Here is a 17,085-nt window from a genome sequence, read left to right on the forward strand (position 1 = left end):
CGGGCTCTTCGCTGGCCATGGCAGAACACTGACATTCCTGCCTTGCAGGAAATCACGCACAGAACGAGCAGTATGGTTGGTGGCATTGTCATGCTGGAGGGTCATGTCAGGATGAGCCTGCAGGAAGGGTACCACATGAGGGAGGAGGATGTCTTCCCTGTAACGCACAGCGTTGAGATTGCCTGCAATGACAGCAAGCTCAGTCCGATGATGCTGTGACACACCACCCCAGACCATGACGGACCCTCCACCTCCAAATCTAGCCCACTCCAGAGTACAGGCCTCGGTGTAACGCTCATTCCTTCGACAATAAATGCGAATCCGACCATCACCCCGGTGAGACAAAACCATGACTCGTCAGTGAAGAGCACTTTTTGCCAGTCCTGTCTGGTCCAGCGACGGTGGGTTTCTGCCCATAGGTGACGTTGTTGCCGGTGATGTCTGGTGAGAACCTGCCTTACAGCAGGCCTACAAGCCCTCAGTCCAGCCTCTCTCAGTCTATTGCGGACAGTCTGAGCACTGATGGAGGGAGTGTGCATTCCTGGTGTAACTCGGGCAGTTGTTGTCGCCATCCTGTACCAGTTCCGCAGGTGTGATGTTCCAATGTACCGATCCTGTGCAGGTGTTGTTACACATGGACTGCCACTGCGAGGACGATCAGCTGTCCGTCCTGTCTCCCTGTAGGACTGTCTTAGGCGTCTCAAAGTACAGACATTGCAATTTATTGCCCTGGCCACATCTGCAGTCCTCATGCCTCCTTGCAGCATGCCTAAGGCACGTTCACGCAGATGAACAGGGACAGTGGGCATCTTTCTTTTGGTGTTTTTCTGAGTCTGTTGAAAGGCCTCTTTAGTGTCCTAAGTTTTCATAACTGTGACCTTAATTGCCTACCGTCTGTAAGCTGTTAGTGTCTTAACGACCGTTCCACAGGTGCATGTTCATTAATTGTTTATGGTTCATTGAACAAGCATGGGAAACAGTGTTTAAACCCTTTACAATGAAGATCTGTGAAGTTATTTTTATGAATTATCTTTTAAAGACAGGGTCCCGAAAAAGGGACGTTTCTTTTTTTGCTGAGTTTATATACAGTCATACTAACACACACACACATACACACAGTCTTACTAACACACACACATACACACAGTCTTACTAACACACACACACATACACAGTCTTACTAACACACACACATACACACAGTCTTACTAACACACACATACACACAGTCTTACTAACACACACACATACACACAATCTTACTAACACACACACACACATACACACAGTCTTACTAACACACACATACATACACACAGTCATACTAACACACACACACATACACACAATCTTACTAACACACACACACATACACACAATCTTACTAACACACACACATACACACAGTCTTATTAACACACAAACATACACACAGTCTTACTAACACACACACATACACACAGTCTTACTAACACACACACATACACAGAGTCATACTAACACACACACATACACACAATCTTACTAACACACACACGCATACACACAGTCATACTAACACACACACACATACACACAATTTTACTAACACACACACACATACACACAGTCTTACTAACACACACATACACACAGTCTTACTAACACACACACACATACACACAGTCTTACTAACACACACACATACACACAGTCTTACTAACACACACACACATACACACAGTCATACTAACACACACACATACACACAGTCTTACTAACACACACACATACACACAATCTTACTAACACACACACATACACACAATCTTACTAACACACACACACATACACACAGTCATACTAGCACACACACACATACACACAATTTTACTAACACACACACATACACACAGTCTTACTAACACACACACATACACACAGTCTTACTAACACACACACATACACACAGTCTTACTAACACACACACATACACACAGTCTTACTAACACACACACATACACACAGTCTTACTAACACACACACACATACACACAGTCATACTAACACACACACACACATACACACAGTCTTACTAACACACACACACATACACACAATCTTACTAACACACACACATACATACAGTCTTACTAACACACACACATACACACGGTCTTACTAACACACACACATACACACAGTCATACTAACACACACACATACACGCAGTCTTACTAACACACACACACACACACACACACACACACACACACACACACACACACACACACACACACACACACACACACACACACAGTCACACTAACACACATACACACAGTCACACAAGCACACATTCACACAGTCTTACTAACACACACACATACACACAATCTTACTAACACACACACACATACACACAGTCATACTAGCACACACACACATACACACAATTTTACTAACACACACACATACACACAGTCTTACTAACACACACACATACACACAGTCTTACTAACACACACACATACACACAGTCTTACTAACACACACACATACACACAGTCTTACTAACACACACACATACACACAGTCTTACTAACACACACACACATACACACAGTCATACTAACACACACACACACATACACACAGTCTTACTAACACACACACACATACACACAATCTTACTAACACACACACATACATACAGTCTTACTAACACACACACATACACACGGTCTTACTAACACACACACATACACACAGTCATACTAACACACACACATACACGCAGTCTTACTAACACACACACACACACACACACACACACACACACACACACACACACACACACACACACACACACACATACACACAGTCACACTAACACACATACACACAGTCACACAAGCACACATACACACAGTCTTACTAACACACACACATACACACAATCTTACTAACACACACACATACACACAATCTTACTAACACACACACGCATACACACAGTCTTACTAACACACAAATATACATACAGTCTTACTAACACACCCGCATACACACAATCTTACTAACACACACACGCATACACACAGTCTTACTAACACACACACATACACACAGTCTTACTAACACACACACATACACACAGTCATACTAACACACACACATATACACAGTCAAACTAACACACACCCATACACACACACAGTCAAACTAACACACACACATACACGCAGTCACAGTAACACACACAGTCATACTAACACACATACACACAGTCACAGTAACTCACATACAAACAGTCACGCTAACACACATACACACAGTCACAGTAACACACACACAGTTACAGTAACACACACACACACACACAGTCACATTAACACACATACACACAGTCACAGTAACACACATACACACAGTCACAGTAACACACATACCGTCATACTAACACACATACACACAGTCACAGTAACACACACACAGTCACAGTAACACACACACACACACAGTTACAGTAACACATATACACACAGTCACAGTAACACACATATCGTCATACTAACACACATACACACAGTCACAGTAACACACACACACACAGTCACAGTAACACACATACCCACAGTCACAGTAACACACACACAGTCATACTAACACACACACACACAGTCATAGTAACACGCAGTCACAGTAACACACACACAGTCATACTACACACACACACACACACACACACACACACACACACACACACACACACACACACACACACACACACACACACACACACACACACAGTCACATGTACACACATACTCACAGTCACAGTAACACACATACACACAGTCACAGTAACACACACACATTCATACTAACACACACACACACACACACACACACACAGTCACATGTACACACATACTCACAGTCACAGTAACACACATACACACAGTCACAGTAACATACACACAGTCATACTAACACACACAGTTAAAGTAACACACAGTCACAGTAACACACATACTCACAGTCATACTAACACACACACACACAGTCACAGTAACACACCTACTCACAGTCACAGTAACACACATACACACAGTCACAGTAACACACACACAGTCATACTAACACACACAGTCAAAGTAACACGCAGTCACAGTAACACACATACACACAGTCATACTAACATTCACACAGTCACAGTCACAGTAACACACAGTCACAGTAACACACATACACACAGTCACAGGAACACACATACACACAGTCACAGTAACACACATACACACGGTCATACTAACACACATACACACAGTCACAGTCACAGTAACACACAGTCACAGTAACACACATACACACAGTCACAGTAACACACATACACACAGTCACAGTCACAGTAACACACAGCCACAGTAACACACATACACACAGTCACAGTAACACACATACACACAGTCACAGTCACAGTAACACACAGTCACAGTAACACACATACACACAGTCACAGTAACACACATAATGAGATGTAAAGATGTCCAATAACACTGTAGTATTCATACTGCACAAAACACACATAGAAACATTTAAATACACGGTTATGAAAAGCATGCTGAAACACACACACACACACAAACACATACACACAGGGCGGCAGGCAGCCTGGCGGTTAGAGCGTTGGGCCAGTAATGGAAGCGGTCTCTGGTTTGGATACCTGAGCCAAGAAGGTGAAAAATCTGTCGATTTGCCCTTGAGGAAGGCAGCTCACCCTCAATTCCTCCAGGGGTGCCATCCTACTATGGCTGACCCTGGAAAACACATTGCACTGCATCTGTCTAGTAAAAACTAAAACACTCCTCCCCGACAAAGATAAAGAACAGAGGGCATGGTGGAGATATTATACTTGGATGTATCCATTAGAACACAGTAAGGAGACAGTGCACTTAAGTTAATAATTGCCCTGATAATGGTATTAACGTCAGCCCTTTGACAGGCCAGCATGACTCCAGCATTCATAGCTGTCAACACAACACTTGTAAACCCACCCAGACACTCTGACACTGACTGTACAGCAATTATGGTGATGTGTGTGTGTGTGTGTGTGTGTGTGTGTGTGTGTGTGTGTGTGTGTGTGTGTGTGTGTGTGTGTGTGTGTGTGTGTGTGTGTGTGTGTGTGCGTGTGCGTGTGAAAAAGCAGGGTATATGAGTGCAGGTGTGTTTGTGTCTATGTGAAATGTGGGTTTGTGTGGTTGTGTGGGTGTTTGGGCTTGTGCTGCTATGTGACAGATTAATGGAGTTTATGAGTGTATAATTTCAACTCTGGAAATGACATACATGTCTTATAATCACTGTATTATCTGCTTGTCTTAGCCCTATGACATCTGGTGACTTTGGTCTCACCCAAGAAGTCCCATCTCACTCCATATTTCAGCATGAGTATTCTCATTTAGCGGGATACATATAATTACATCACAATTTCCAGTCATAAAGAGAACCAATATGTATACTGTACACTAGAGGGCTAAAGTGCCCTTAACCATATTAAAAAACAATGTTAAGTACAGTACATAACCAGAGCCCCGTCGAGTGTTGTGAGTGTGTTGAGAGCTACTCCTCTCCCCGCGGGCAGGGAGGTGGAAGCCAGTCAATTGTTAAACTTACTGTAAGTCACTCAGGAAACCAAATTGTCAAGTATGTTCCCCCTTGGAAGTAATAATGGGATCATTTGGTTTGAATAAAAGACTAAAAGTAAATAGAGGTATTTTTTAAACCTCTTTGAATGAATCCCTTGTCAAAAACAATTACAACACATTGATTAACAAACCCCCAGTATAACGATCCTTTTGCTTTCAGCCTACCTCAACTACTAGCCACGATAACACCCCAATGCCTTTAAACAGCCTTTATCCCCCCTATATTGCCAAATGCCCTCATTATTCCCTAACACCTAATCCTTAACCACTGACCCCGAACCGACCCTTCACTAACCACCGAGGCCGGTGTTCACCCTCACAGGTGCCCCCTCCCCCGCCTCCGAGGCAAGCCGAGCGGTCTATAGCACGCAGAATGTCCCTGGTTTACAAAGAGAGTCAACGTAAGCATGCTAAACAATACCGAAACAGTAGAACCCTTTAACCTCTAACCTTTCAATGACCCCTTTGGTAGAACCTGTCCCGGTGTTAGCCCTCCCCACAGTGACATGACTGTGTTTTAGGTGACTGTGTTTTGTTAGGTATTGCCCCCTAGTGGTGTGGTGGTGTTGTTGACCAACCAGTATGGTTGGAGCCTTTCTACTGTACTTCTGTTGTAGGACCGTATGAATGGTGTTGTCCTGTGTCCCAAATTGCACCCTATTCCCTATAATAGTACACAACCTTTGACCAAGACCCATAGTGCACTTAGTGTATATAGTTGATAGGATGGCATTTGGGACACATGTGGGTTCAGATGAACTACGAGCATCTATGCCTAGCGATGCACTGAGTGTAGATCTGGAAGGATTAGATAGGTGTAAACAAGATCGTGGAGTCGTACCCTAGCCCATTCGGGAAGATTGAGCAATTGCTATACGACTAATCTCAGTTAAACCCAAAACTGAAGTCTTGGGTAATTGGACATATGCTCAATTAAGTTCTGTGTTAAGATGAGAGAGAGGACGAGGATCAGAACCAGAAAGAAGAGCTCCACCCTCTCTCATTAGAAGATACTGACAAGTTTATGCGCCTTTACTTCCGAATTTCTAAAAATGCTAATACCATCGAAATTGTGATATGTCCAAGTAACCAGTGCCAAATTCGGAAGGACTGGAACTAAAGCGCCTTGTTATCATTGTTATCGGACACAGAGCTACGATACCATTTATGTGTACGTAGTCTGTCCACAAGAGATGACTCTATGACCTACACTCATCTTGTTATTCAGTTCTAGGTGAAGTGCATGGATGGGGGCTAGTGGTTGATTTTGGACTCTTAGAAATGCAGGGTGGGAGATAACGTTGGCCATTTTGACGTCCAGTTGTTGTATCCGTTTCAGTGCCCCCACCTAAATAAGACCTAAATCGATTTAAATGAAGGTGATAAACCCATCCATAATAAACCAATCAAACAATCAAACAGGTTTATTATCCCCCATAACGTTTTTCTCCAGCCAATAAACAAGCAGAGATAAAGCCAGGCACTGAAACAGACCCGACACTATGTGTTCTATATGGGCAAGAAAAGCCTGTCATTGGTCAACGGTAAGAGAGCAAATGTGTGTGAGGAGATAATGAATGCGGCTGTCAGTAGAGAATTGACCATTTTGGAAAGGTAGGGTCTGCCAATATGCTAGCCACTGAACAGATGAGTGGATACCAGACAAATCACACACACACACACACACACCCACATTGGTATTCTGTTTCCCCATCTTCTCCAATCTTGTGGCTGATGACAGCGGTGGGCTTGTGAGTGGTCTCGAGCATTACCAGACATCTACCTGCTCAAATACAACCCATCTCACAATCTCCTCATCTCTTTCTCTCTCTATCTCTCTCTCTCTCTCTCTCTTCCTTTCCCTCCCCATCTTCCTTCATCTCAGCCTGACCTGTGCTACAATAATCACTCATATGGACCCATTCTTCTCTCACTACCAGTCTCTCACTATATTGTGCTGTACAGTATGTGTGTTATCTTGTGTGAGCTATCCCTGTGAGTTAGTGTGCTCTGTGTGCTATGGCTGGTTCCATCTGAAAGGCGTTTAACTTCTAAGTGATGACGGAGATGCTAGCCGGATAGCTACTCGCTGAGGCAGGGCCCATATGGCTGCAAATGGATGGAGCCCCATGTTCAATCTATCCTCAGTAATGGAGACACTACCAACGAACCTGGCAGGGGCCCATGGCTAGTGCAGGGTGGGAGAGAGAGAGTGAGAGAGAGAGGGAGGGGGTGAGAGGGGTAGGCTGTCCACTGAAATATGTATTTCTTTCACTCTCCTAACTCTCTTCCTCCCACCATCTCTCTCTCTGTTATCCGGGGTTCAAAAGGTGAACAAAGACATTTGCAAGCAGTCCCCAGCCAAGTGATGACAGATCCACTCTCAGTGTGTAATGAAGTACTGAACTCTGTGTGTGTGTGTGTGTGTGTGTGTGTGTGTGTGTGTGTGTGTGTGTGTGTGTGTGTGTGTGTGTGTGTGTGTGTGTGTGTGTGTGTGTGTGTGTGTGTGTGTGTGTGTGTGTGTGTGTGTGTGTGTGTATGCATGCTCAGACGTATGGTACGACAGTTGAGCTGTTGCATATTTCATCTCTCAAATGGGCTGTGTTACTTCCTCTCCATCTTATTTGTTGTTTTTTTCTCTCTCTCTCTCTCTCTCTCTCTCTCTCTCTCTCTCTCTCTCTCTCTCTCTCTCTCTCTCTCTCTCTCTCTCTCTCTATTTCAGAGGAGTTGTGTAGAGCTCAGTGGGGTGGAGAGGAAAGAAGTAATAAGTAGTTATCCTGTATTGTGTTCTTATCCATGGTGATTTTAAATGCAGTAACTGTAGCAGAGGTTCCGGAACTCTCTGCAGTGCAGCTGATATGGCATGTGTGCATTCCCTTCGATTATCAAAACAAATATCATGGGGTAGGAGAAAACATCACAGACCATTTGATTGGATTCCTTTTTGCTTTGGTTACACTGTTATTCCATAGTTTATCTGTTTTTTTTTGACTGTGTAGGAATAGTAATGCCGTTGCAAAGGGAAATTGTGCCAATCATATTCACAGTGCTTTAATAAGGGTGACCCAGGTTAAGCTGAGATGTCTAATGTTTAATGACAACAGCTTATTGTTATTGAGTCAGTGAGGGCAATGCACTGCACTCCTGAACCATTAGGTCTTTTAAATAAATGTTCTGCCATTGGGCTACAATTTCCTCTCTAAAGTATGCTTTATCTCTCTCTCTCTCTCTCTCTCTCTCTCTCTCTCCCTCCCTTTCTCTCTCTCTCTCTCTCTCTCTCTCTCTCTCTCTCTCTCTCTCTCTCTCTCTCTCTCTCTCTCTCTCTCTCTCTCTCTCTCTCTCTCTCTCTTTCTCTCTCTCTCTCTCTTCCTCTTCCCCTCTCCATCTCATGCTCTCCTCTATTTGTTCCTAGGGCCTGACATTTCTCTTCTTTCTCTCTCCCTTTCAGTTTTCCCCTCATTTACTCATTTGTTTCCCTTTAAACTCAGCCTTCAGTGGCGCAATTGAGGCATTAATAGAATAATTAATTCCTCTCATTAGCCTGTTTTTAATTATTTCCATTCCTCTGCGCCCAGTATAAACTCATCATCTGTTTTCATCAAATTGCCCATAAAATCCAAGTGTTGGCATGGTGTATCGTAGCCTAGCATGCTAGCACTTCCTGGCTCTATCAGTGGGGCCTAATGAGGAGACAGTTAGCCCAGACAGAACAAACCTAACGCTAGCTTCAATGCGCACTAAGGGGCACTATGCTAATGCAGCTAATTTAGTGTCCTTGGACCAATCAAGAGGAGAGGTGAAAAGGGCCAAGTCGCTTGCCGGAACTGTTTATGGAGAGGGACTAGAACATGACCCTGAATAGGACTGCAGTGGCCATGCTGTAGCACACTACAATCTGTGTCTGATTTCTCATTTGACAGAAATGTGTAGCCCTTAATAGATTGTATTTGTTTCCGCGTTTACTGGTCCCTTTGAAGACCCCTATTACTACAATACCAAGCTTGTTTATAATTCCACTCAACGGTTAGTTGTACTCAGTGATTGTTTGGTACAGAATAATGATGGTATGATTGGTTGTGGTAATGGCAAGAGATCTCTAAAAGGGTTCATCTAACGTTTCAAAATGGAGAAGGAAGCTCATGCGTTGTATCCCTGCAGGCATGTGGGCTTTGTAATGAGATTTGAAAAGAGAGAGAGTGGGAAGATACAGGTCATGGAGAGAGGAAACGGTCGAAACGGAGAGAGACAGGGAGAGAGAGAGAGGGGGAAAGAGACAGAGGGAACCGGCGAGAGAGAGAGAGAGTGAGGGAAAGAGACAGAGGGAACCGGCGAGAGAGAGAGAGAGAGAGATATTGTAACTTGAGAGTCCACCTGAGCCCTTTTTGGTTTAGAGACCCAAAGCCCACTGTTGCCTCATCAGAACCCAGAACAATTCTACTTCCTGTATTATTACCTGACCCTCTGGTACCCACTCATCTCTGGCCCGGGCTCTGCATGCTTGGCCTCGCTTGGTGTCCATTGGTCATTCTGTTTACCGTATCTAATCATTTAAATGTCTTCTAATGCATACATGTGTGTATTTATTTCATGTACATTTTATTTTGATGCCTGTGAGTCTGTAACTGACTGTCTGTCTGTTACTGGATGGTACGTTGTTATTTCATTGGCTCTTTTGGTTTGTTTTTGTTTGTATGTTGTCTGGGTTGGGCTTCGTCATGCTTGGTGCCACATGTCTCTCTGTCTTAGTTTGACTGTAGCCAGGCAGCAAGCAGAACCAAGGGCAGCCAACACAAGAAAGGTAAAATAAAACCCAACACAGACCCCCCCCCCAAAAAAATCAACTCTTCTCACCCCCCTTCATCCCTCTATGTTTGCTGGTCTGGCTGTGTGTGTGTGTGTTCTCTCCACTCCATACCATAGTACATTTCTCTGTAGACAAATAGATAGATGATTGTAAAGCTCTAGTGTGTAGTGTGTAGTGTGTAGTGTGTGGTGTGTAGTGTGTAGTGTGTAGTGTGTGGTGTGTGGTGTGTAGTGTGTAGTGTGTGGTGTGTGGTGTGTAGTGTGTAGTGTGTAGTGTGTAGTGTGTAGTGTGTGGTGTGTGGTGTGTGGTGTGTAGTGTGTAGTGTGTAGTGTGTAGTGTGTAGTGTGTAGTGTGTGTAGTGTGTAGTGTGTAGTGTGTAGTGTGTAGTGTGTGGTGTGTGGTGTGTGGAGGACTGTGTTTCTGTTTCTGCACTGATTCCCCTGTCTTCTTTCCACCTGAACATATGTACTGGTGTAATGCTTGTAGTGAGGTCTCTGACCGCTTCCTTTGTATATTTTCTTCTCTTTGTGAACTTTGACGGGTGATGTCGCTGTGGTGTCACTTCCTGCTTGGATGACGGTGGTGGTGGTGGGGATGCTGTCGGTTTCCCTGACGTCGTTTTCCTCTCTTTCTCACTTGTTTCTTTGTGTTAGATCAGTGGGGTATAGAGGCATGATCCCAGAAAGAGACAGACCAGATTGTATAGGGAGATAGAGCTGAGGACAAGAGAGAGATAGTGAGAGAGAGATAGGTGAGTATGGATTAAGAGCGGGAAGGACAGGGGCATTCAGGAAAATACCCCGTGAGAAAGAGTGAGGGATGGTAGAACAAGAGGAAGAGGAGAAGACAAATGATAGAGAATGAACAGAGAATGAGGGAGAGGGCGAAGGGCAGTGATAAAGAGGGAGAAGAGAAGAAGGTCTGAGGTGAAACACAGAGAATCAGCACCACCAAGCTTTCCACCGCTTCGCCAGCTCGGTCGCCAGGTTGAGGGTCTGGATGTATGGAGGGTTGCCAGAGAGGATGGGGATGCAGAAGTTGCACAGATCTAGGATAATCTTACCCTCCCAAAATCATAAGCTTAACCATTAGGGAGGAAATAATAAAACTGACCTTAGAGCAGTGTCCAGGGGCAACTTCATCCTTCTCCTCCCCTTGACCACTCTGTTCCTCTCTCTCTATTGCCAGTGACCAGGACTGTCCTGACCTTCTTCATTCTTATGATTAGATTAGTATAGCTATAGCCTTTACGTATTTCCAACTGTTTGTGTGTTTCCTGCAGTGTGTGTCTGTGGCGTTTCACTGTGCAGTGTGTGTCTGGGGCGTTTCACTGTGCAGTGTGTGTCTGCGGCGTTTCACTGTGCAGTGTGTGTCTGGGGCGTTTCACTGTGCAGTGTGTGTCTGTGGCGTTTCACTGTGCAGTGTGTGTCTGTGGCGTTTCACTGTGCAGTCTGTGTCTGTGGCGTTTCACTGTGCAGTGTGTGTCTGTGGCGTTTCACCGTGCAGTGTGTGTCTGACGTTTCACTGTGCAGTGTGTGTGAGTGGGGGTGTTTCTCTTTTCATATAATGTGCCACAAGAGAACGGGAGAGGAGGAGTATGAAAAGGAGAGGAAAAGGGGGAATATGTCAATTGGAAGGGAACAACACACCGCTGGCCAGTGGAGATGGAAGAACAATAGTGTTGTTGTTGTTTCAGGGCAGAGCTGTCAGTGACTGTGATTCCCCCCTCTTCTCACTCTCTCTCTCTCTTTCTCTCTCTTCCTTCCTCCTCTTTTTCTCCCCCTCCCATCTTATCGCAACAGAGGGAAAAGCGATGGAGCATTTCGTCTGCCGGAGGTGAAAAGAACTCTTCGAGTGTAAGTAGAGAAGAGAAGTGGCAGGCAGAGGAAAGAGGGATGGGGGAGAGGGAAGGAGCGAGAGGTGGACTGAGGGAGGCAGATAGAGAGGTAGATGGAGGGAGAGGAGAGGAGAGAGAGGTGGACTGAGGGAGGCAGAGAGAGAGGAGAGAGAGGTGGACTGAGGGAGGCAGAGAGAGAGGTAGATGGAGGGAGATGAGAGGAGAGAGAGGTGGACTGAGGGAGGCAGAGAGAGAGGTAGATGGAGGGAGAGGAGAGGAGAGAGAGGTGGACTGAGGGAGTCAGAGAGAGAAGTAGATGGAGGGAGATGAGAGGAGAGAGAGGTGGACTGAGGGAGGCAGAGAGAGAGGTGGATGGAGGGAGAAGAGAGGAGAGAGAGGTGGACTGTGGGAGGCAGAGAGAGATGTAGATGGAGGGAGAGGAGAGAGAGGTGGACTGGGGGAGGCATAGAGAGAGGTAGATGGAGGGAGAGGAGAGGAGAGGAGAGAGAGGTGGACTGGGGGAGGCATAGAGAGAGGTAGATGGAGGGAGAGGAGAGGAGAGAGAGGTGTACTGAGGGAGTCAGAGAGAGAGGTAGATGGAGGGAGATGAGAGGAGAGAGAGGTGGACTGAGGGAGGCAGAGAGAGAGGTAGATGGAGGGAGAAGAGAGGAGAGAGAGGTGGACTGTGGGAGGCAGAGAGAGATGTAGATGGAGGGAGAGGAGAGAGAGGTGGACTGGGGGAGGCATAGAGAGAGGTAGATGGAGGGAGAGTAGAGGAGAGAGCGGTAGATGGAGAGAGAGGAGAGGAGAGAGAGGTAGATGGAGAGAGAGGAGAGGAGAGAGAGGTAGATGGAGGGAGGCAGAGAGAGAGGTAGATGGAGGGAGAGGAGAGGAGAGAGAGGTGGACTGAGGGAGGCAGAGAGAGAGGTAGATGGAGGGAGAGGAGAGAGAGGTGGACTGAGGGAGGCAGAGAGAGAGGTAGATGGAGAGAGAGGAGAGAGGCACAACTGAGTTAGCGTAGCCTCCCAGGGATAAAGTTATGCTTGACAGCAGCATTACCCACATTTCTGCATTACAAAATGTTGCTTCGCTGGCGTTTAGCATTCAAATTGCCTCCCAGATTATGCTTTTTGCATTCTTTCTGCCAACAACGCAGGGAGATTTATATTCAGGCTAATATCGCCTCCTGGTGGTCAGTGTAGTCACAACAGGCTGTGTGGATCACTGAGGAAATCAAATCAAATCAAAACACATTTCCCCAAGGTGTCTCTCCTATGATAGAGTCAGGTTCATACATATTGGGCTGTTGTTTCAATTGCATCATGTACAAGGTGTGTGTGTGTGTGTGTGTGTGTGTGTGTGTGTGTGTGTGTGTGTGTGTGTGTGTGTGTGTGTGTGTGTGTGTGTGTGTGTGTGTGTGTGTGTGTGTGTGTGTGTTTTCTGTGACACAGAGAGACAGGTGTAGTTAGTATTTTATTGACAGTGGTAGATGGGGAAGGAGAAATGGAGATAGCGAGAGGAGAAGGAACTGGACAGAGAGATAGGGAACAGTGGGAGCATGTTAACGAACAGCATGACTCTCTGCTTATATTAGCCAATATTCTTCACTCTCCAAAATCCAAACACACACACACACACACACAGAAAGGGCACAAGGGTGTGGCAGTGCCATCGATTTTGTCAAAATGTACTCAAATACGCACCCAGATACACACACATCACATTTTCATCAGAGGGGGTAGTAGGAAGTGCCTGCCAGAGAATCCATTTAGAGGTGGGAGGTGTTTTTCAAAATGGCCACCTCAGTGAAATAACAACATATGGCATCAGAGATGGTATAGAAGCGAGACTATCCCTTGTGATATGGGTTGAACACTGTGGTGGTGGGATCCAGAATGAGCCAACGTAACAGTCGTTGGATAAACCATCCAAGCAACTCGATGAGGAAATCACCTAGAGGGTGTTATCTTCCTTCCCTCTAATATCTATGCTACAGAGTTCTGTGTGATTTATTAAGTAATAAGCATCAATTCCAAATGGTTCAGCCCAGGATTCTCTGACTCTCGTCCAACACAGCTACTGGCTTTCTGAGTGTGCAGGGTTTTGATTCAGCCCTGCAGCAACACACCTGATTCAGCTAATTATGGCCCAGAGGTTAAACCATAATTAGTTGAATATTCAAATCAGATGTGTCACTGCAGGGCTTGAACTAAGGCCTGATCACCTAGTAGCTTTTCCAGAGAGTTATTCCAGGTTAACCCATTAGGCCATTTTTGCAAACATAGAAATGGAATCATTGTAGATTATAGAAGATATAGAAGATTTGTGGAGTGGTTGAAAAACGAGTTTTAATATATATATATATATAGGTGCAAAAAGTGCAAATCAATCCCAGAACAACAGCAAGGACATGGTGAAGATGCTGAAGGAAACAGGTACAAAAGAGTCTATATCCACAGTAAAACGAGTCCTGTATCGACATGACCTGAAAGGTCTCTCAAGCAAGGAAGAAGCAACTGCTCCAAAACAGCCATAAAGCCATTATGTAATGTCTAGAGGAAAAAGGGGGAGGCTTGCAAGCCGAAGAACACCATCCCAACGTGAAGCACGGGGGTGGCAGCATCATGTTGTGCTTTGCTGCAGGAGGGGCTGATGCACTTCACAAAATAGATGGCATCATGAGGAGTGAAAATTGTGTGGATATATTGAACCAACACCTCAAGACATCAGTCAGGAAGTTAAAGCTTGTTCGCAAATGGGTGTTCCAAATGGACAATGACCCCAAGCATACTTCCAAAGTTGTGGCAAAATGGCTTAAGGACAAAAAAGTCAAGGTATTGGAGTGGCCATCACAAATCCCTGACCTGATCACATAGGAAATTTGTGGGCAGAACTGAAAAAGCGTTTGCGAGCAAGGAGGCCTACAAACCTGACTCAGTTACACCTAATAGGCAATGCTACCAAATACTAATTGAGTGTATGTAAACTTCTGACCCACTGGGAATGTGATTAGATGAAAGAAATAAAAGCTGAAATAAAAAATTATCTCTACTATTATTCAGACATTTCACATTCTTAAAATAAGGTGGTGATTGTAACTGACCTAAGACAGGCAATTTTTACTAGGATTAAATGTCAGCAATTGAAAAACTGAGTTAAAATGTATTTGGCTAAGGTGTTTGTAAACTTCCGACTTCAACTGTACATGAAAGGCCCATTGGCAGAACGTATGCAGCGATCATAGAGCCTGCCGGATGAGTCCAGTGAGAGCCAGGACAGATGAATCCATCTGGGAGATGGAGATGGAGATGGTCAGGGAGACAGCAGGTAGCCTTGACCTAAAAAAAATGAGATCATGATGCTAAAGGTGAACTAATCTAGCACAGTATCTGTATTCAGTTTGTGAGATGTTAGCATTTATGTGGTGTAGTCAGGTGCATTTTCTTTAGTAAGGTTTATTATCTAGGTTGATTCATTTACATGAGCTGGTTTTATACCACTATGCAACGTGCCTTTCAATTCAGAAGTTGCCATACCTTGCACCACAAATGAGGTGGTTTGCTATGATAAACCATCAACATGTCTCTGAAGAATTAATGTGTCAATTTTTCTCTGAAGAATTAATGTGTCAATGTTTCTCTGAAGAATCAATGTGTCAATGTTTCTCTGAAGAATCAATGTGTCAATGTTTCTCTGAAGAATCAATGTGTCAATGTTTCTTTAAAGAATCAATGTGTCAATGTTTCTATGAAGAATCAACAGACACAAACACATCCATAATAACGCACAATATGAAGGTCTGAAGGGTTGCTTTGGGATTGGATTGTTCTGAAGTATCCCCATGAGTTTATAAACAGCTGGTCTCATGGGTAGATTTAACCTGGGGGCACATAGGATCAGCTTTACCATAAGATCCTAACCTTAACCATAAGGGGTGCAAATCTCAAAACTGACCTTAGATCAGCTAGCCAGGTGAAGCTTCACCCTGCTCCATTGTTAAATAATAATGAAAAATAAGAATTTGTTGTATTTAATTACGTACGCAAAAAAAAAAAAGATCTGACATTCCATGTCTCCTGTGTGTGTTTGACATTTGACCCCATGCAGGACAAGTCGACTCCGACCCAAGACGACCAGCACTCCTGGGACAGCTTCAAGACCATGACCCCTGAGCTGTCCATTGTGCCGGGGGAGCAGAAGGACAGGATGGAGCTGCACAACAAGACCACCTGGGACTCCTCGTCTGCCAACACACCTGACACGTCCGAGGGGGATTTCCAGACTGAAGTGTGATGAGGCAGAGAAACACACACACACACACACACACACACACACACACACACACACACACACACACACACACACACACACACACACACACTCACACACTCACTCACACACACACACACACACACACACACACACACACACACACTCACACACACTCACACACACACACACTCACACACACACACACACTCACACACACACACACACACACACACATACACACACTCACACTCACACACACACACACACACACACACTCACACACACACACACACACACACACTCACACACACACACACACTCACACTCACACTCACACTCACACTCACACTCACACTCACACACACCCACATACAGTTTCAAGCGTAGACTAACAGGTAGCCAGCCACATGTACATACATAGACAGACACACAGCACTCCTCCAAACCGCTCTTCACATCCTAAAATCTGCTCTCTAAAGGATGAT

General features: G+C 44.8%; 1 protein-coding gene across 1 annotated transcript in view; it reads left to right on the plus strand.

The window, feature by feature from the left end:
* LOC139373700 (adhesion G protein-coupled receptor B2) overlaps positions 1–16,627 on the plus strand; it is a 326,533-nt gene extending 309,906 nt beyond the window's left edge. Inside the window, exons 34-35 of the mRNA XM_071114575.1 lie at positions 12,294–12,347; positions 16,436–16,627. Coding sequence (XP_070970676.1) covers positions 12,294–12,347; positions 16,436–16,621 — 240 coding nt within the window. The 3' untranslated portion in view covers positions 16,622–16,627. The remainder of the gene's footprint in view (positions 1–12,293; positions 12,348–16,435) is intronic.
* Positions 16,628–17,085: the final 458 nt, after the last annotated feature.

The sequence above is a fragment of the Oncorhynchus clarkii genome, chromosome 18 (assembly GCF_045791955.1).
Source record: "Oncorhynchus clarkii lewisi isolate Uvic-CL-2024 chromosome 18, UVic_Ocla_1.0, whole genome shotgun sequence".
Lineage (NCBI taxonomy): Eukaryota > Metazoa > Chordata > Actinopteri > Salmoniformes > Salmonidae > Oncorhynchus > Oncorhynchus clarkii.